The sequence below is a fragment of the Ornithodoros turicata genome, chromosome 1 (assembly GCF_037126465.1).
Source record: "Ornithodoros turicata isolate Travis chromosome 1, ASM3712646v1, whole genome shotgun sequence".
NCBI classification, from domain to species: Eukaryota; Metazoa; Arthropoda; class Arachnida; order Ixodida; family Argasidae; genus Ornithodoros; species Ornithodoros turicata.
The window spans coordinates 16,823,210-16,844,793 of NC_088201.1; the positions used below are offsets into that span (position 1 = coordinate 16,823,210).

The 21,584-nt window shown below is 45.3% G+C and overlaps 1 protein-coding gene across 2 annotated transcripts in view; it reads right to left on the reverse strand.

Moving 5' to 3' along the window:
- The window catches only part of LOC135397274 (tyramine/octopamine receptor-like), a 147,465-nt gene extending 126,653 nt beyond the window's left edge, over positions 1–20,812 (reverse strand). For both annotated transcript variants that reach the window (XM_064628736.1, XM_064628731.1), the window contains exon 1: positions 19,397–20,812. In XM_064628736.1, the coding sequence (XP_064484806.1) occupies positions 19,397–20,191 (795 nt within the window). In that variant the 5' untranslated portion in view covers positions 20,192–20,812. The remainder of the gene's footprint in view (positions 1–19,396) is intronic.
- Positions 20,813–21,584: the final 772 nt, after the last annotated feature.

The window sequence follows — 21,584 nt, forward strand, 5'->3', positions numbered from 1 at the left end:
AATGGTAACGAAAACAAAAACGGTATATTACCGAAATTGGAGATGATAACGATAACACAAACGGAAACACATACCACGGTCCTCCATTTGCGGAAACAGAAATGGAAACGAAAATTACCGTGCGGTATTGAATTCAGGTAATGGCTACTCCTGTTGTGCCATGACATTTGAGTGTCTTTTCATTTTATTTTTGTATTTTGATGACTCCATTCCCTGTTTGTTTGTTTGTAAGGAAACATACCCTGTAGTGCTCTAACTACTACACGAGAGCATGGAAACAAAGCGCAATAGTGGATCTCGAGGGTGCGTCCCTCGCTTTCCAACTCCTCCCAGTCCTCAACACATGAGACTTATATCTACACATACTCTACTCCACCATAGCACGAGAATGAAAGCGTACAATTTTTATTCATTTATTTATTTTTTTCGTTCTTGTTCATTTCAACGTGGCTGATATCGTTTGTCGAGAAGCCTCCTCCTTTTTTTAGAGTTTTAGCAGACCGTCGATAGCGTGGCTTGCGTCGAACCGCATCAGTTGGAACCAATCAGTGGATAAGATTCTGAGTCACGCACCGCTGCGATTGGTTCCGATAGGCACGATATCCTTATCAACGGTACACTAAAAGTCACTACTATTGCGTTCCAATGCGTGCGAATGCGTGCGTCGTCCCGCGTATCATAGACCGCGCTCCAGGAGGTGGAGGAAGAAGAAGATGTCAACGCATACGCACGCAGCCGCACGCACGCATTGGAACGCAATAGTGTGAACCGGCCTTAACCCTTCTCCGCGTATTCAGAGCGGAGCGTGTGCTTCTCGACAAACACCCCCAAAGCCCCCAAGCATGAGTGGGATAGCCGATCACAACGCTCTCTTCCTATAGTTCTACTTAGCGCCGATAGGGCGGCTCTCCAACTGCTTCGCAGCCGTCGCCGCGTTAAAGTGAACGTTGCAGAGAGCTGTACATTCTGCTTCCCCTGCCTACGAATTTTCTCGTTGCTCAATTAGAGCGTGCACTTCTCGTCTGCGTCGACAAAGCTCACATTAACCATTATGCGTTTTTTTATAAGTTTTCTGTGTGTACTGGCTGGGGGCGTTAGTGATTCGTTCATAGAATTTCCAGAACCATTGAAGGCACAGAATAACTCATTTGCTGCAAGCGTGTATTGATTCGTTCTATGTATACTCCTTTTTTTTTTTTACATTACAAAGTTGAAAGTGGGAAATTATTGAGTGGCGCTTGGGGTCGGTACTACTTTTTGGCTGGTACCATACTTGGAAAAATGTCCTCTTTTTGTAGGTTGAAAGGGGAAATATGAAATGAAAAAAAGAGAGAAAAAGGGGGAAAGAGATGCCGTGCCTTGGATGGTAGAATCTCTAAGCGTTGTGTGTATAAATAATCTGTGCCTACCTGAATTATGGTTATCTTCGTCAGTTTTGACAACATCCCACTAGCATCTTCATGAAACAGCATAGCAAGTGAAACTAATGTTAAGAATTACTCTCTGTCCGTGCCTGTAAGCTATCCACTCATGATAATTGTTGTTTTGCATCATATAAGAATATAAGTTTACGCTTTAGTTACTTCCTACTAATATGCGGTGGTGGTGTTGGTGACGATTCCTGCCTGCCGTTGTTGGCCTCACTCGTGTGGGCAGCGTCACGATGGGGCGCGTTCTTGGCTACGATCGCTTAGCGCAGCTCGTCACCGTTGCCACAGCAACGGCGCGCCCACGTGACACCTATCGTTGATAGGTGTGACTTATTGGATGGGTGAGATACGCACATCCAATAAAACGTACTCCAATCCTACCCAATCTGGTTTCAGTTTATCACATATTCTTCGTCACATCGTCCATGTCATTCTTCATCAGTGGGAATGGTATGTTAATGTTGTAATAGGGGATTAACGTACACGAGAAGGCATGTCTGTACAGGAGTGCAGTTTGTGTCGAATGTGTTATTCTTTCACGAAACGTTCGAACATACAGGGTGTTTTGAAAAAACGTGTCATTCGGACTTTATAAAAAAAAAGGGGCGAAGGAAAAGTGCGGGGTAAACGGCACTTGTGTGGCAACTGAATTTGCCATCTTGCAAAAATATTTTCATTTCATTTTAATTAAAAGAAATTCAATTTCTTTAATTGAACTCCAAAATTTCCCAAGTCAACCTAGCGTTTTTTTTTGTTTTTTTTTACAGAATTAGAGAGCCCGTAGCGAACTTAGTCAGATCCACCAAGAAATCCGCTCGATATTGCAAATGGAACTGCCCAAAAAAAGTCCTGAAATTGAGGCTTCAAAGTTTCTGGTATTCAACGGCGCACCAAATCAGTCGCAAAGATGCGCAGAGAGCAGCACATGCTCCTGTCCCCATGAAAGATAGAAGGTCGAAAAAAAGAGGGCGGGAAAAAAGAGGCGGAATTATTTTTGTTTGCCGCTTATCAACGTATGGTGCAATGTCAACCGCCTTGTTATCGGCACGTCTTGTGCTGCACGCCGGTTCGGCGATAAATTGTACTAGCTTCGTCGGGGCAGGAGCATGTCAGGCTCTCCGCGCGTCTTTGCGACAGATTTGGTGCGCCGTTGAATACCCGTAACTTTGAAGCCTCAATTTCGGGACTTTTTTTGGGCAGTTCCATTTGCAATATCGAGCTGATTTCTTGGTGGATCTGACTAAGTTCGCTACGGGCTCTCTAATTCTGTAAAAAAAAAACAACGTTAGGTTGACTTGCGAAATTTTGGAGTTCAATAAAAGAAATTCAATTTCTTTTAATTAAAATCAAATGAAAATATTTTTGCATGATGGCAAATTCTGTTGCCACACAAATGCCGTTTACCCCGTATTTTTCCGTCGCCCCGTTTTTTTTATAATGTCCGAATGACACGGTTTTTTAAACACTCTGTATATGCGCATATACGCATACGTTGTCAGGCAGAAAATGGGAAGACTGCGTGGTCCCGCTGGTCGCTGACGGCCTGTGATGACAAAGTGGCGGTCCAGATGACGTCCCCATTTGGCCAGGACAGATGTTGATGAATAAGGGTACGGAACAGCAGGCGTGTTACCAAAGGCAAGATAGACGTTTATTAATGCTTTAGGTTGCTTAAATTAATTAAACAGTTCATAGATGGTGATGCGTCGACGCTGGCCGATGAACTCCCGTAGCCTCTCTCGCGCCCATCGCTTTTGTGGATCGACGATACCACGATGAAGAAGATGAGTGCACAGTGGCAGTGGTGCTGCTGCAGCTGCTGCTCACGCGACCTCCACTTTGAAAAATGAACTGTCCTCAGTTCAGAAGGCACTTTACGAAAACTTCCGGTCGTGAGGCAACTTATCTTGCGGTTTTGAATCGCTCGTGAAACCAGGGCCGCTTCGACGTTGGCGGTCGTGGTTCTTAGGGTCAGGGCCCTGAGTTGTTGATTCCTGTGGTTCTCCAGAAGATGATGCTTGATGTTCAACAAGAACAAGCGCAATTAGCATGAAAAAACATGACAAGGCACTCGCATGCCAAGCTACGCTAACGAGGCCTGGTACGATCACATGGAGTGAAATTGGTCAAAACCAGAAAACCAGATGCAATGTTCGCAACTCGCGAGACACGCTACGATGACAGGGCGTGTTACGCTAACTCTCTGAAGCGAAAGAAAGCGTGAATCCCCGAAATAGTTACGAGGGGAATTGTTTTTGTCCTGGCAGAGCGACTGATTTGCGACAGATGCGACAGATGCCGCAGGAGAATTGGACCCAATGAATTTAGAACATGCCTCATGCCGGGGTGAAAGAAAATGGAACGATCGTGCCTCGTAACAGAATGGAATCCTGCTGATCCTCTCAACTGCGCCATGTCAGGCACAAAATGGGAAGACTGCGTGGCCCAGCTGGTCGTTGACGGCCGGTGATGGTTAGTGGCGGTCCAGATGACGTCTCCTTTCGGCCAGGACAGATGATGATGAATACGAAATTTTGATATATACGAAAACTTCTATAACACTTGGCTTTCTTCAACGACGAGCTTTGCGAACTTTCAATGCCATCTCTGTCGTTTCACACCATCTCTTACACTATGTGGAACAGCGTATTCTGCAACGACGTCACCTTGCGCATTATGCCTGGTTCACACTGCTACTTCTCGCCGTTGGGGGTACGGTGCAGAGCGAGTGCGGATGCGGTTGTCGTACGACAGCCTGTTCAGACACATGCGTTCTTGATACGGAAAGCGCCTGTGTTTGACCAATCGTGTCTCCACTCTTTATTCGTCTACCTATCTATCTATCTATCTATCTATCCATCCCCGCTCTGCGGTGCGCCTTCACTCATTGGTTAGCTGTGTAAACGAAGGTAATCTGTACCGCATGGAGTTCGGTCGAGCCCAACTCTTGTGGTGCGTATGCTTTTTGGTTCGCCGTACTTCGTTGCTATAACAACCCTGCCACGCCGCATCCGTAACGCGTGAAAATGCAGCAGTGTGAACCAGGCATTAGGGTTACGTTTCCTTTCAGACGTTTTTTTTTCTTCACATTTTACGCTGTTATAGCTTCGATTCACTTTGCGGTAACATTTGACGGCTTCCATTGTCAATGCTTTTTCCAGGCCACCACTTCCTTTATTCTTTTGCGCTCTAGTGTCTTTCAAGATCTCTATGGTGACAGACAAGAAACAGTGCTGCAGTGCCGCAAAAGATAATCAATTTCGACCGGTGATTACGGTTACATTTGCCTAGTAGCTGTTAATGCATCATGTTATTCTGAAGGTGACGCGTTATCACTTCCTTGTAGACCTTGAGAAAGTCCGCCGGAAAACGACAGATATGAGCATGTGGGGAATCGTGAAAGGGGTCATTTAATTCTCGAAGTCGAGCTCCGCGCTAGACCAAATTAAAGAAAAAGAACCTAATGGCGTCCGAACATCGTGGCGCGCAAAATGAGCGGTTGGAACTCTATTCAGCCTTCTCTTTATCCTTCCACCGGGCTCTAAGGGGTGGTGATCGCACAAAAAAGAAAAAAAATTTGAGGCAGTTTGAAATTGCTTCGATCGAGCAGAAACCACTAGCTGAAATCCTTCTTCCTTGAATGCGTTCCTTTGACAAGGAATTATCGTCGGAGTGCAGAGGGCCTTCTGAGAATTGGGGACGCCCTCCCTGCCGAATTAGCACTGTTTCGCGGGCTCCGCTTCGACGTGTCCACGTTGTTTCCCCACATAGGGTGCAATCGTTCTCCAACACACCGTATTCATGTAGAACTTTTGAAGGATGACAGAAGGAGATGCAGCGCTCCTGCTTACGCACTAGTGACCCAACGTCTCTTCACCCAACGTATCAGCTTCGGCTTTTGGGGACCTTTTACGAATGGTCTCCTCATTGTTACCTGTTGTAGAAGTGTCTGCTTTCTTCTTCTTCTATTTTTTTTTTTTCGTGTTGCCGACAAACAGCCTCCGGCTCGTCTCTATTAGCTCTAGCTGAATCACATTTTCTGAACGAACCTAAGGCGTTCACACGTTATGAACGCTGACTCCAGAGTGTAAGAAAGCGCACACCACGTGAGCTCTACGTAGATGTACGTCCCGGTCCCGTGAGGTGTGACACTGGCGGACACCTGGCATTAGGAGAGCGAGCGCAGCGCGGAGCTGGAGCTCTCGGCAAGTGTTGAAGGAAGGAGAGCGGGAATACCTGGGCCTTGGGACAGGGCACCGAAGAAGGGAGATCACGCCACGCACAGGCCATGCAAACTCCAAAGTCGCTCCTATCGTTATGGTGTATTCTTCATTAAGAAAAGGAAATGATATTTACGAACGAAAAATGACACGTGCTTGAATTACATGAGGCTATAGAGTTGCTAAAAAGGGGGAAAATAAAATAATAAAAATTGGCTGCATCTCAGAGCAGTGTGCCAAAAGCGTTAAAATGCTGTAGCTGTATAGGGTCATCGTTAACGGTAAATTTTCCGTCACATGGTCGTTGTCACGTAGTCTTGTAAAGCTGCGGACGGAGCTGTACAGCGGTTGGCCCTATAAAGCTCTATTATTAAAGCCAAATGTCACTTTAATGATATTTTGAAGTAGATTTACATAAAAATACATGATGGTTCACATACTTCAGTGGAACGAAAACGTACGTGTGCACCGGCGTCCTTGATGCGAACCAGGATTTCGGGAAGGTCATGAGACAGCCTTCCGCCGCCGAATTGTGATAGACAGTGTTAATAATCGCGTTCATGACATGAGTGGTAACACCCTATTCCCCGTGACTCCAAGAAGAGAGTAGCACACGTCTCGAACGTTGACCTAGTCGCGCCGGCAACGTAAATATAGCGCCCGATCGTGGTCCGAGTTACAATAGACTCATCAGACTGAGAGTACATAACGGATGAATGTGGGCGGCATCCCAGATCGTAACCTAACGGGCAACCTTTGTTTGCTGTCATTAGGATGGGCCCTTGCAGTCTTTACCCCGATATTGGCCTGTGCTCCGTTACGAGCAAAATGAATCACCAGAAGGAGAAGTGCAGATGTAGGGTCGGGTTTGCGCGGCGAGAGGTATCAAGAGCGTGCTCGCCTTTTTAGCTAAAGAAAACTTTAACGAGAGTATAGCCAGTAATGAGAAACAAACCATGGAAACGTGCTGTATTGCTATTTAAAATGCTGCGGTTTGGCTGAAGATAAGATAAAGAAACATGCGACCAGATAACAATTTCATCATTCGGTGATGCGGATAATGGTCATGCTGTACTCTGAGAAAGAACCCAAGCAGCAAAATGTACTGAAAGTCGGGTGCAATAGGGGTGGACGGGTAGGTGGAAGGCCTTGAACGGACTCGTGAAACTAAGGAACATCGATAAGACACATACCGTCCACCCCTATTGCACTCGACTTTCAGTACATTGTGCTGCTTGGGAAGGAGCAAATTGGGAAACAAGGGCAGTTTCTTGTCTCCTATATTCGAATATGGCTCCCCATTATAGTTGCCTGACCCCGAAAATTACTCCCCGGCGCTGCAAACAGTCCTTACGCTTCGCGTAAAGTTCCGTGCGTGTAGCCCCAAAAGTGAATACCTGATGGCTGTGGCAATGCACTCAATCCCCAAAAGACATAAAATTGCCAATTTTTTACTTACAGTGTGGGTGACCCCACAGTCGGTCTGTACATTTCATTTATTAAGTGCTAAGAACCATATACAAAGACATTACCTGGCAGAAGAATGCGAAGCATAAATAAGATAAACAGAAAATGTACAGAAAAGTGTGATATTATCGTACGGAGTATGCTACTGTAAAAGGCCCGATAAATTCCTCTTGACGTCACTGAGGCCCCGAGCTTTACAACTTGGTGTCCACCTTAATGTGCCGGAAATATTTGACTAGCAACACACGGTGAAGTATGTATCGAAATGAAAGATGCCACTTGTTTATCTATGTCTCAAGTTGTTCCACAACGCAGAACACTTTCCTTTCGATGTTATGCAGTTTGGATTAAATTATCGGTTCATTACCTATAGAGGAATTGACGCTGAAAGCTCGTGGTCTATTTACATCGTGATTCCGGTACGGCAAAGCGTTGGTGGGATCTGGACTCGGCCATGGACAAAGCAGTTTTGACATAGTGAGAGAGCGAGAGTCCATAGCGGTGAAAATACATAGTGACGCGATTAAAGCACATGTCAAATGCGCCGGTTGCAGTACCCTTTTTAGTTTTCTGAGTTTCTGGACATCGTTTTTAAGTCTGGAAGATATCTCGATTGCTAGTGGTTTTTTTTTCTTTTTTTGTTACCTTGAAACTCAAGAAACCAACGAGGCGTCACAAGGAAGTAACTATAAGTAAATGTATACAGCTGTATCTTCGCCCGTTGCCCTTAGTTCACAGTCTTTCCAGGATATGAATCAGTGGTTGTCTCGCAGGGCGCCTGGTGTTTCCACTGTACTGTGCTACACCGGATGTGTGTGTGTGTGTGCTTAGCCGCACCACATTAACCAAACACAGAAAAAATCATCTCCTCCCTCATCATCCTCTGGAAGAGGGTATGTAACTACCAGGTAACGAATCACTTAAAATTCATTAATTACCTCTTTAATTAGGGGCTTTCGGGCAAAAGTGTGAGAGCAGAATGGGAGACAATCCTCGTTCACAACCATTCTGTTTTTCAAGAATCCTAGAACGAGCACGCGCGTTGAAATATCGATTGCCGAATATTGCTATGCAAACGAGCCGAAACCAAAACGGCGCCCTTCGAGGCACTACACTCTTCGAGACACTGCCCATCCGACCGTATAACTGCAAAAATAAAGTAAAAATAAAAAAAATAAATGAACCACACCCTGTATGCGTACCGTTAGACCCAAAAAGCACGCAGTGTTTACATAGCGGCGTATAAATACCGCTGTATTGCGCTGTATGCGGAAGCATGGGACTGTCGCATACGGGGGTACATGTGAAGCGACTGCACTGCACTATGCCCGTAACATCAAACGGTAACTACTGTGAATGAATAGAGGAGTATAGAAAAAGACGCATGCACACAGTATCTGCCACGGTGTTGCGCGTATGGGATCGGAGGAAAGCACTTTTTCAAATTGAATAGCGAATCATCGAGTATGGTACATAGAGTTTGTCGTATCGAGCAAACACTGTTTTCGAACGGAAACTGAAAATCGTCGAAAAGACAGACAGCGGCGAAAATCGAACCACGCACCTGTCTATTGGCGGTCGTGTGCGCTGACCACTTCTTATGCACCTTTGAGGCTCGTGTTGTGTTCGTCTGTTTGTGTGTTTCAGCTCAGAACAGTTACTTTCCATCATGAAAAGGAGTAACGCTGTACAGCACTAAACTGTGAATTTATAGTGCAAAATTCGCTGTGTATAGTTTGCCATAAAAAGGATAGCTAACTGTATCCCATATAAAATCCACCACAAAAATGCAAGCCGCTATGTATACAGGGTGTTTGCTGTAACGTGTCCAGAAATTTTATTTAAAGCGATCGATAAAAGAGAAGCGAGCGCTACCTTCCAGCTACTTGACTAAGAAACAGGTGCTACTAGTGAAGTATCTTTTTCTTACTCAAGTAGCAGAAAAATACCACTTGCTTTTCTTTTATCGCTCGGTTTAAATATAATTTCTGGACACGTTAGAGCTAACAACCTGGATAAGCCTCCTCTCGCACTTGTATCAAAATTTGGGTTCAACAATGCCTTATTACTATGTCATAACTTTAACTTCATTCTCATACCTCACTTACATAATATTTCGCGTGTAATGGGGTAGTGTACTGCTCTTCAGTGGTGAATCACCCCAGGTCATAATCACGATTTATTTGTTTGTTGTTGTTGTTGCTATGTCATGGCTGCAACATTTACCTCTGAAATGTACTTCAAGTGCGTACACATTTACATAAGACTACATTTACGAAGAATTCATGACGAATTCAATCTCTCCGTATTATTTATTTCCCCCTCTTTTTTTTTTCGCCAACATCAACTCGACCATTTAAGTCTCTTTGACGCGTTTTGTAACGTACCCTGCAGAGGTTAATCATGAAGAAAAATTAGGGAGCTGTTCAGAGTGCCATTAGAGTTACAGATACTGAGAGGTCCCTACGCATGAAAAACCAGAAAGTAAACAGTTAGTAAACAGTCTCTGTAATGGAAAAATCTGGAGTCGTTAATCACGAATTATTCATCAAAGCAAAGGCTGCCGCCCTCAGATACTAGCCGTTAGGGTGTTCATACCAGTCGATTTCCATTGGTTGTAGCGTCATCAGCGTGCTTTGATTGGTTGCCAGAATGAATGTAACAGTCTGAAACATCCTGTAACAGTTAACGGAATTTGTTCAAAACCGTATCTTTGTTCAAAACCAACATCAGGAGTTCTCCAGGGCTCAAACCTAGGGCCACTCCTCTTCAACGTTTTTGGCAATGATCTCGTTATGTGTAATCAACATTCTAACTTGCTACAGTATGCCGATGATATGAAATTGTTTAAAGTAGTATCATTCCCATTGGATTGTGCCTTACTACAAAGGGACATCGACAGTGTTATCCACTGGCACCTCGTGAACAAACAACAACAACAACAACTTTATTTTGAGTTTATTAATATGGAGGGAGCGATACTCTACCCCATTGTTGGTGGTGATGTGGGGAATGAGCGAACAACTCGCGAACAACTTCGTAATCAACACAGTCAAAACCAAGGTGTGCCCTGTGCGTGTCGGACTTCAATAAGAAATTGAATGCATTGCACAAATGTCGATTTCGGCCAAAAGTTGCCTTAGTTACTCTGGAACACGGATTAACCGGGTGAACAGATGAACAGAGGACAGCAGCAACGAGTGAGAGACGGGTGGTTATGCGTCCTAGGCCATCAGGGGGGAACTGTGTCGACATCTGTCTGGAAAGTCTGCCAGAAAACTCAGCAAAAAGGAAACATCAAACAGCACAGCCGGTGGAAGGATTCGAACCCATCACCTCCAAGTCTTCAGCATGACCTTCGCATGGAAACTGATTCCTGTCAAACTCGACTCCACAAACCCCGAAAGAGAGTGCGGCAAGCATATAGCTGTGCTGGCATGTAGACGCCAGTACTCTGTAATACTGTAGAAGTGTTTTTTTCCGCGTGGAAAATATTTTCGCGTTTTCAAGCAGAGCTGCTTTGAGGATTGATTCACGAGAACTTAAATTCGCGACACGGGTTTCCGGGAGTGCTTTGCTCTTGCATATCGTGCCGCCGTCAATACTCGGGCATATTTCGGCACGTACTAAGACATCCATTGTTCACGTGGATTGCGGCATTCTAGGACTATTCCTTTCTTCTCCTCACAGAGATAGGAGGGAAGGTCCTGTCAAATGGCCTTTAGGGACCCTGTAGGAGGCCATAGTACTGGCCGTGTGCAAGTTAGCCAGTTTATTTTAGCAGTTCTTATTAATTATCACTCGGGGCACTCACCAGTTCGGTTGAGATGTGGTACTATCATTCAAGCTGGTTTTGAGAATGCGGGGAAAGGCATGTTCTGGCTTCGTGGTATAGTGGTATATTGCATGTATAGTGCAAAGCGTTTATAGGAGTAACAAAAGCATGATGAATTTTCATTTCTTTTCATCTTGCCTGATGGGATAAAACAATCTTCTGCGCTTGCTTAAACTGCCTATGCTACATGGAGTAGAAAGTATCTGGTAGTCGCGGTATAGCGTCGAACGCCGAACGATTTTCGCCCTCATATGGCCAGAGTTATTCGCGGGAACTTAAATTCGCGATTTTGGAGGTGTGCGCGAAAAACGCGAAAAATAATTCCGCGCGAAAAAAACCACTTCTACAGTATTTGTCTCGCCCCGTTGCGTCACAATGTCCTTACTCTCTGGCGCCACTCTCTTGAAAGGATATCTGGCGTAACCCTAGCGAGCATCATCATGTCTACTGTCTTACTAATGAGCTGGGATGTGAACATCAATAGGTAGTATTCGTTCCGGTAACAGCCTCAGGCTAACAAGGGAAGTGACAGTGAGTGTTTCTCGCTATGAAGCTAGTTATCTACCACTCAATCAATTGAATTTTACGCTCCCTTTAAATCAAGCAACAAAACTGGGGAATACGAGACGCACATACGAGGCCCGCACGTGTGAGTTGGCCGTTATAGTTCTAGCCATAGCATCTAATGAGTATCACCAATTGAACTAACGACAACCCGCCGCAGGGAGATCACAGCGAGGAGATAGCAATTGAGTGAATATTTATGTTACCCGTCGAATGCTTCTGACAAGCAAAGGTGTTTGTTCACATGATGCACGCTATACCTTCCCTGCGCTTCGAGAAATGGCAGCGAAACTCGCCACGCGCGCTAGAGTAGTCGGTCAAAAGTACAGTCGGGGCAACCTCTCCATAATGTTCGGTTTCAAAGTAAACCAACCGCACGGTTTCTCAGCCCAAGAAGAGGAGGAAAAAAAAACAAACGTGGATTTGTTGCTCGATGTCCCAACCGCCAGATCAATGAAAACGCAAGGGGCTTACGGCCGAATGGTGGTAAACCAGTACCCGTTACTTAAGTCTAAGAGGAAACAGTTAATCTGACTTGTCGAATTCTTGAGCTCCAATAACATTAAAAAAAAAAAAAAACGAGAAAAAAACATCAACAAGGTAACTGGACCCGCTCCACTATATAGGCTACAGGAAGCCGGTGTCTTTCTTCGGATCATACTTCACACTCGGTGTTTGCAAATTTGGGATGAATAAACGTTGAGTATATCATTGTTGCGTTTGAATAATCCCCTCTAACATAAGCTGTCTCCCATCTTATTGTCCTTCCGAGAAAAACTGTATTAATGCGCGCAGTGGTCAGTGTGCACCTCACAACTGCAACTGAGCCTGTGCGTCCTGTCTGGAAGGATAAGTGCAATTGTCAGACGCTGCTCTCTTCCAAGACATGATAGCAACAGGCTTGCCTATCATGGAATTTATCCACCAGCTAGCCTGCATTTACGCCATTCTGTCAACAGGCATTTCTGCGCAGCCCGAGCAAATTAATTTTAGTCTTTAAAAATGAAGAATTTAAATCGATATTCTGTAATGGCAAGCTAAATTATGTACGATCGAGACGTTCCATCTCGTGCTACTTCAAACAACTTCATACGGGTGAGGAGTAAACTGTCTTACTATGTCAGAATCCATGGGCATTAAGTCGTTCTGCACATATATTTATGATTCTTAGACTTTTGTGCACTTTGATCACTTACGACTTTTCTAACAACCACAGGCTTCTACACTGTACGAGTTTTAACCCCGAATTCATAGATGCGACTTGATCTCGACTTGACTTGGAGCTGCCTTGGAAGGGTGTCAATGTACTTAAGAAACCTTCTTCGGCTTCAAGCGTTCTTACGTAGAGAGCTCGACTTGACACGTGTGGTGAAAATATCAAGTCAGCGCTCGGGCTACTTTTAACCGGACTTGGATAGTGCTTCAGTACGGCTGCTTTGGGAAACCACATGACATTCAGAATCTTGTCTTGGCTTGGCTTTACATGAGCTGACGCGTCATCAATTTTTTTACAGAGCTTTTGCGCAAGCGTTGGTACCAGGCGACAGGTGTAACACATATTATGAGTGCTGGCGCTAAGAAATATCGTGTTCTCATACTGCAAATCAAATTTTAAGTGCAAAATTGTACGAAAATCTCGCTCCCAGACGCAGTTAAAGCTAGTAGGTTGTAACTTGACGAAGTAAGCCAGCGTGAGGGTTCATGAAGCACGCAGACCGTCTTAAGCGAAGACAAGTCCTGGCGCAGACTTGCACACGTCAAGATGCGGCTTCAAGTCAAGTCACACCTGTGAATCCGGGGGTAAGTGCCCTGCTACGTTCGCGCGCGTGTCATGATAACTCGTCAAATCATACCAACTTACATACACTGGGGTGGGGTGCTGCAGCGTACTGCATGGCATCATCATTCATAATTAAATTGTTGTTGTGTTAGTCCTGTGCCGCCCAGTGGTTGACATGTTACAGATGTCTCTCTTATTTCAGAAATTTCTGTAAGTTAACCTTTTACCAAACTGCCTTCAATACCGCAGTCGTATCCTAAAGCACCAGGTGTTTCCCAAGACTTTTGTAAATCGTTTTTGCATGATATTCGAGGCCCCGCCGTGGTCTACTGCAACCAGTGCACCGGCGATCCTCTTGGCGAGACACTTACTGCATAAAGACCTCCTGCAAGAACCGCGACAAGTGTCAATTGCACTCCGGCGACCGCATGGCGTTCCATCTTATCTGCAGGATCGATCCAGGTCTAATGTTTGTGTTGCCGTCATCATTCCCGCGACCGTTTGCAGCTCTTGTTCGTCGTCTCCGATTGAGCGGCTACTGCACGACTACTCGACAGCCCAGAGAAGACGAACAATCTCCGCGAATCTGAGCACGCCAGCAATTGGGGACAGAGAGCATATCTCATTCTGCGTCGACGGTACGAGCGTAAGAGACGTTATCTTCAGGCTTCCGCGGACCTATCTGGACTGGAGGCATTTCAACGAGCTAGCAGCATCGTTCGGACTGCGACCATCAAGCTGCTCGTGCTATCGCGCTGCACCTGACGTGTGCACTGTAGCAGCACACCATCATTGGACCAATATTGGTTAACATTGGCAGCCAATATAAGTTACATTGGTCCAATATTGGCCGTACAACTCGCTTCGATATTGCGCCAATCAAACTGCCAATATTGGTCCAACGTTGTCCGTGGTCAGCCAAACAAAGTCCGTGGTGAGCCAATGAAAAATATGAGTGAATATACAGGGTGTCCCACCGAAAAAGGACCAGGGGCTAAAGAAAAACGGGGTGCTGGACACAAATGGAACCAACTGTACGTGTTTGGCAGTTGTGTGGTCTATCCAAAAATATATTTTTCATCGCCCCTTGTTAATTAATTAGCGGTAATTAATTTTCTAACTTTTTAATTATAAAAGCTACGAAATTGTTCCAATGAGCACATCTGATCTCTTCGGTCGCCTGATACCAAAGCCGTTTTCAGAACAAAAATCCGTTCGATAGATCGTCCGCAAAAAAATCGTGAAGGAACACCATTTTTTCTTTATTTTGTTCATTGCGCATCTTCGAAGACGCGTCTTTCCTTCACCCCCAGTGTGAGAGAGTGAAAGAGCACAGTGCCGCCTCATGCGTCGAAGATGAGTTTTAAGTTGCGGAAACAAAACAAAAACAAATGTACCGGGGGACTCTATCGCAACTGCCCTTATCTTGGGTTGCATTTTCTTTTAATCTTTTTCCAGGACGCAAGAGGCGATAGTGTGCTCGTTCATCGTTTCGTTTTGGGGGTGAAAGACGCGTCTCTAGAGATGCGCAATGAACAAAATAAAGAAAGAAATGGTGTTCACGAATTTTTTGCGAACGATCTATCGAACTGATTTATCGATCTATCTGAAAACGGCTTTGGTATCAGGCGACCGAAGAGATCAGATGTTCTCATTGGAACTTCGTAGCTTTTATAATTAAAAAGTTAGAAAATGAATTGCCGCTAATTAATTAACAAGGGGCCACGAAAAAAATATTTTTGGATAGACCACACAACTGCCAAACACATACAGTTGGTTCCATTTGTGTCCAGCACTCCGTTTTTCTTTAGCCCCTGGTCCTTTTTCGGTGGGACACCCTGTATGTAGCTGGCAACTGTCATACCAGTCTAGTTTTAATGTGCAGCACGACAACTGGAACGCATCACATTACAAAGCATTAGCCACAGTTCCTTGGCTGTGCTGTCTGAGGTTTTCCCTGGGTTTTCCGAAGACTTTCCAGACGAATGTCGGCACAGTTCCCCCTGAAGTCGGCCCAGGACGCATACTAATCCCCCTGTCCCCCACTCCTTCCTGCTGTCCTCTCTCCGTCTGTCCACATCTGTACGTCGCTCATAGCCACAGTTGCTTCGCGGCGCCAACACGCAATCAAAAAAAAAAAAGTTCCTTGGCGGCGCTAACACGGAATAAAAAAAAAAAAAAACACCAATACAGCCAATAAACGGCAGTTTGGCTTCATTGGCTTGATTGGGCCTCTACAGGACCAATGAAACCGGGGTAAATATTGGACCAATTTTGCTTGCTGCCTGGGCTTCTTCTGGTTCAGCTGCCCCAGTAATAATTTTTTGTGTCCCGTTCATATCTTCGCAAAACATGTGTCTTGCATACTGTTGCATGACTGCGCAGATACTCCACAGAAAACTAGAAAAACGGGAGTCGTATGTGGAAGAGGACGTTTGGCGCTGTCCCACATCTTCAGCGGATGCACAAGGTAGTTGAAATACAAAGGGTACGCCTGGACGAATTGCATACTAAAGAAACGTGTGTTTCTATATGCGTATGAACGTGAGACGAGTGCAGAATATTGATGGTCACAGGCAAGTAACGTGACGGGGATAAGGAGTTCCTGCTTTGAATTCCTTCTGAAGTCAGCCGTGTAAGGTGAAAGCTGCCGTCCCTTACCACGAGGAGTCCTCGATCTTTCCAAGTTGCCCTGCTGCGTACAGAGCCATATTTCAACGCGCTCATCTCCACTGTGCAGTCTGTGAAGCAGAAACTTCCCATGCCGAATGAAATAGACAATCTCCTAACAAACTATAAATTACTTCGAAATGAGTCGTATTGAGAAAGACACATATGTAGAGAGCCTTGCTCTTTTTCAGTTGTGAAAGTTCAGGTGTATGTGTATTTCGTGTAGACTACCTCCGCCAGTATACGGCGTAGTGTTATGTTGCCCCACGCGCAGAAGCGTTGACTTGAATATTTTCTCTGTCAAATACGTCAGGTGCAAAGCGAGATGTTTCTGCCCGATGTTACTTAGGGAGCCCGTCACGTGCCTGATGAAACTGAGGCCATGTCACATGGACATATGCCAATCGTATTCCCGCATCCTAAAGCGAACGCAATATTCAAATGCATAGGAACTCGGGTCTAATCGAAACGGGGATACGCAGATTGTACTTTATGGAGTGACCTCACAGTGCTAGAACGAACAGCATGCAGCGCTACAATCGTCCATTTGGTACAAAGGAAGATTATGTGACTTGAAATGCTACGTGTAGGGGTGTTGGAAAGGTCTGGTGCGCAGATGTGTAATGCAAAATGCACGGGTATTCATGTTTCGTGTATCAAACAGTTCTAATTTGATGGAACATGCCGAGGAAGTTTGTTTACTACAGCAACTTTCCACAGTATCGCCCCGCTAATTCCAACTCTTGTTATACCGAACAGAACAACGCCGTGATGGCTTATTGTGTTGTTCCAAGCCTTGCGCTTCTTATCGCTTTAAAGCTCCAAGGAGATAAAAAGAAATGCGACTACTTTAAAGAAAACTTGCCAGCGAACTTGACCTGTGTGTGTTAATCATTGAAATTGAGCACATGGAAAAAGTATTGGCATAAGTCAGCTAATGTTCCAAGTTCATCTACTGACACGCAACATAAATGACGTGAAAATCAGCACGCGTAATTGTATCCAGCTATAGTTTAGGATTTCATTTCTTAGTTTCCTGCAGCACGTTTCTGATGTTCCTCGGCACACCGAGCAACAAATGTATTCTAAAATCAATCAAAAGCAGCGATATTGGAAATCTGTTGCGAAAAACGCAAGCTTACTGCGGTGTATCGGTGGTTGACGCAATAGGATGTAAACGGAATGTTATTTTTCTTACTTGTCTTTTCCTGTTTTCCATTCAAGGACGCCAATCAGCAGCGACAAATCACGCATGACCTCCTACTGCAGGAAGAGCACATTCTTGAGTGTTTTCGAACCGATGTTTATTCGCGGGTGTCTGCCTGAGAGCCTATAGTTGCAATATTCCTCAGCGCCGCAACGAAAAGACGCTGTAAGATAATATAGCGCGTTTCTCTCCGGAAAACATGAAACAGATGCATATGTTGACGACATAATCGCAAATTTTCGGTATCTTGGGGTAGGCACGATGTCGCAAAGCGTTTCCCTCTTTGTTTTGGCATCCCGAAGCAAAAGCGACGTATACTGCCTCTAGCACGGCAACTTGCCAGCGATGTGTCATTCGTGCGATAACTCGACTTTCGACCAAGTGGGGGGAGTTTAAAAACGTATCGAGAAAACCTTTGCGGTTGCAAACAGCGTGGCTTTGTTTCCGGATCTGTCGCGCGCACGTTGACAGCCGCTGCCATGTAGCTCACACATTGTGCAATATTTCAACGGCTGATAATTCGTGAGCAGATATATCACCACTAAATTTGCCCTGGAGACGGCGACACAAGAGCTTGATTGTGAATCACTGTGTAGGTTACTTCTATACCTCCCGCCAACTTCAAAATATAAAGTGCGTCTCACTCCGACTTACATTTTTCACCAACACGGTATGTTATCCTCTAGGAAGCAGTGCAACACAAATGAAGTGATTCAACCATAATGCCTTTCGTGAAAAGCATGTCGTCGCAACGTTGGTTAAAAAGCTCCCTTTTTTCCGAGGACTTGCTGGAGATAGGAGAAGATAAACGAAAGCAGCGAAATAGGTTCCCTATTCGACGAACCCATAGGACTAACATTGAAAGGGCAGTCGAAGTCGTGCGGTTTTCTGGAAGATTAAAATGGTTCTGACCCGATCGAACGGGGCTTCCTGCGGAGTCAAACTGCACCCACAGAAAGAGCGTGACATGTCGGTGTCCCGCAAGGAGACGGCGCTTCTACTCTATTAGCATATTTGATTCACTGGACATAGATGTTTTTACAAAGTGACTAAGCTGTGACTTCAGCAGTGTCCTTCAACACTCATGGTGAAACATAATATGAGATTAAACCGTATTCAGATTTACAAATTGTATTGATATATTTAAATGCAAATAGATGGATGCAATATTGAGGACAGAAAGCATATATTTCATGGCACATTTCGTTATGTCATCTACAACCAGAATTACACGTTAGTTGTGTGTTGAAACGGGTGAATTTTGTAGGATGGGGTGTAGGATGTCAACCACTAAAGTGTGAAACGGCTAAAAGGAATTCTAGTTAAGTACTAGTACTCACAATGGCTCAATTAAAGAGAACAACAACAAGCAGGAAACGTGAGGAAATATTTTGACGCAGGTCGGCGATGTAATAAGCGAGCGTCTTGTTTAATCGTTCCGCAGCGAGCGAACACACTTTGTGTTAACATTTTGTGTGCTTCAACAAGTACACATAGGTATTGTTGTTGTTAACACACCCCACATGGTACAGCTCTGTGTCGTACTCGTCTTTTATGGTTAGTCTGTTTGTTTGTTTGTTTGTAAAGAAAAAAAAAGGAGAAATTGAACTCGTCTTTCGTCAGTCCTTCATAGTAAGTATAGCCATTTCGCGTTTCCTATCGCACGCATTGGTAAGTATGCAAATACGGTTCTGCTACTGCAGTACTATACAGTTCTACAGTATACTTCTGAATAGCAAACATGTGAATAGTGAACTTGCGAGTAGAGCGAAGGACAAGTTTTTTTTTTTTTTTTTTTTTTTTTTTTTGGGGGGGGGGGGGGGGTGAGAATTTATGTTAGGAGAAGAGAACAAGGCGGGAGACGAGTTCAATTTCTCTTCTGTTTTTTCCTTCAAACAAACAAACAAACAGTTCATGGAAAATACGTTTCAGTAAACCAGACATCTGAGGTAATCTCTTGAGGCAACTGATACGGCAGCAAACTCCTCTCCTTGCTGAACCGTGGTCAATAAACCGGCATCGTCGCGAAGAAAAAAGCATGCTCGCTACACTGCGGTACACGTACAGCTACAGACCTTTTTTCTCGTAAATGAGCATCGAGTCTGTAGATGAACGTCGACCAGAATCTTCATGCAACGACAGGATGGCGCTTCATCTATCATGTCCAACGCTACATATGACCAGGTAACATGCTTCCAGAGAGAGGAAGAGAAGCGTATTCACCTTTTCTGTGCCCGTTGACAGAGCGATAACCGCTTGCCTCTGAGAGGATCCTGCGGTAAGAGGCGGCGCAGTTGGCCCTAGGGACACAGAGAGGCTTGAATCTTTGACGGTGCCACCGTCATCGCACTCTTCGGGTTCTGATGGGTTATCTCGCCGGCTGGACTCCTGAAGAAGGACGGTTTCGCGTTTTCTGGCTACTGCGAAAATTCTCCAGTAAACATACACCATGATGGTCGCTGGGATGAAGAATGACCCACACGCGGAGTAGATGACATAACCCTGATTCATGTTATAGCTACAGTCCGTGGAGTTCTGTCGACTGTCCTCACGCCACCCAAACATCGGAGGACAGGTGATGGCGGCCGATAGAATCCACGCCACTGCTACCATGAGCAGGGCCAAGCGTCCAGACCGCTTCACGGCGTATGCCAAAGGATGCGTGATGGCAAAGTACCGGTCCAAGCTTATGCAGCAGAGGTTGAGGATTGAGGCGGTGCACAACATCACGTCTAATGATACCCACAAGTCGCAGACAATCCTGCCGAAAAGCCATTCACCTATCACTTCTTTCATGACAGCCAGAGGCATGACCAAAAAGCCGACTAGAAGGTCAGACACGGCGAGTGACACAACGAAGAAGTTTGTGACGGTTCGCAGACGTCGTGTCGTAGCTACGGCTGCTACGACCAACGTGTTTCCAATCACCGTGATCAAAATGACGAGTCCCAGTGTCGTGGTCAGCGTTAGTCCGGGAGCCGTGAGAACCCAAGGAGGCGGTGGATCTCCACTCTCCATGCTCAAACCAGCAGCCACTGCGTCACTTTTTGCCCCGCTTCCCTCATAGGGCAGGAGCAGGACAGTCCAGTAGCGAATTGATCACGACGTCCACCTTTACAATATTGCACTACGAAACACGGTCGAAAGTCACATTCTGCCTCGGCCTGGTCTATACTGGAACAATCAATGATGCTTTCCAAGCATTAATCGGACGAATGGCTTGGGAGCTACTATAATGGCAATTTCCGTAAGCGGTGAGGAATCGAAGGTCGTTTCAAAAGAATTCCAAAGTAGTTCGACCCAGATAGCAGTGCAACGATCGATACTTGAACCTCACATCAGCTATTCCAAACTTCCTAACTACGCATGAAAACACCGTTGAACTTCGCGATTGCACCATCGTCGCTACTCCCACGAGACTCGCGTGAGTATGGGTCATGACTATTGGATAGCCCAAACATTCGCACATGAGTGAAGGCGCTCTTGTCGGGTGTCATCCTCGAACTTCTGCCGCGGGTGACAACGAGCACGTGGGACTAGCACACTGGAGCAGCAGAGCAGGAACTGCGAGGCAACGTCCGGCGCGGCGACGAGCGTAAAAGTGGTTCCCGGCAGAAGCCAGCGCCGCTACTGGAGGAGCCCATACCTCCTAGTCTCTCCTCCCCTACTGCCTTTTCACTCTTGCTCCCGTGCTTCTTTGCCTGCAGCCCGCACTGTGGCGCTCGCTTTCCCTACGTCGTTTCCTCCATCCGTAAATAGGTGCGGATTCATACATGGCATGCAGAAGAAAAGAACGTGCAAAAAAAAAAAAAAAAAGAAGAAAGAGGCCATGCATTCTACAGATTAAAGCCCTGAAGAAACTGTCACAAAAGGTCCGCAGAAAAGGTCAAACCTGCGGAATGAAATAGAGAAAAGTAATTAGCACGAGGGGAAAGGCCGCCTAGAAATGGCGAGTTTTTACCATTTGTCGAGAATGATGGACCCATTAGGTGGGGAATTATGTGGACATGTTAATTTTGAGTGTTCTGTTAGTTTTTTATGTGATAGCCTACATAGCAACGGGGACTACGCGAACGCACCTGTAGGCCAAAAAAAGAGAGATAAGAAAAAAAAGAGAGATAAAAAAGAAAAGATCACTTCATAGATATCCCAGTGTAAACGTTCTGCCCCTCGTAACTGCGATTATAACGGACTAGAAGTACCTGTACTCTAATCTCCATTCACATGTGATGGAGAATTGTGATGTTCATTGGGGAAATCCCCACGTCCATAATCATAGTCCCCATGTCATCGTCATCATGTATCTCTCTCTCTCTGGACAATGCTATCGGGAGAAATCTGTGAAGCGGTTTACCCAACGGAAGACAGCAACTGATGAATAGTTAATTGCTGTTCTCTGCAAACTAAAGAG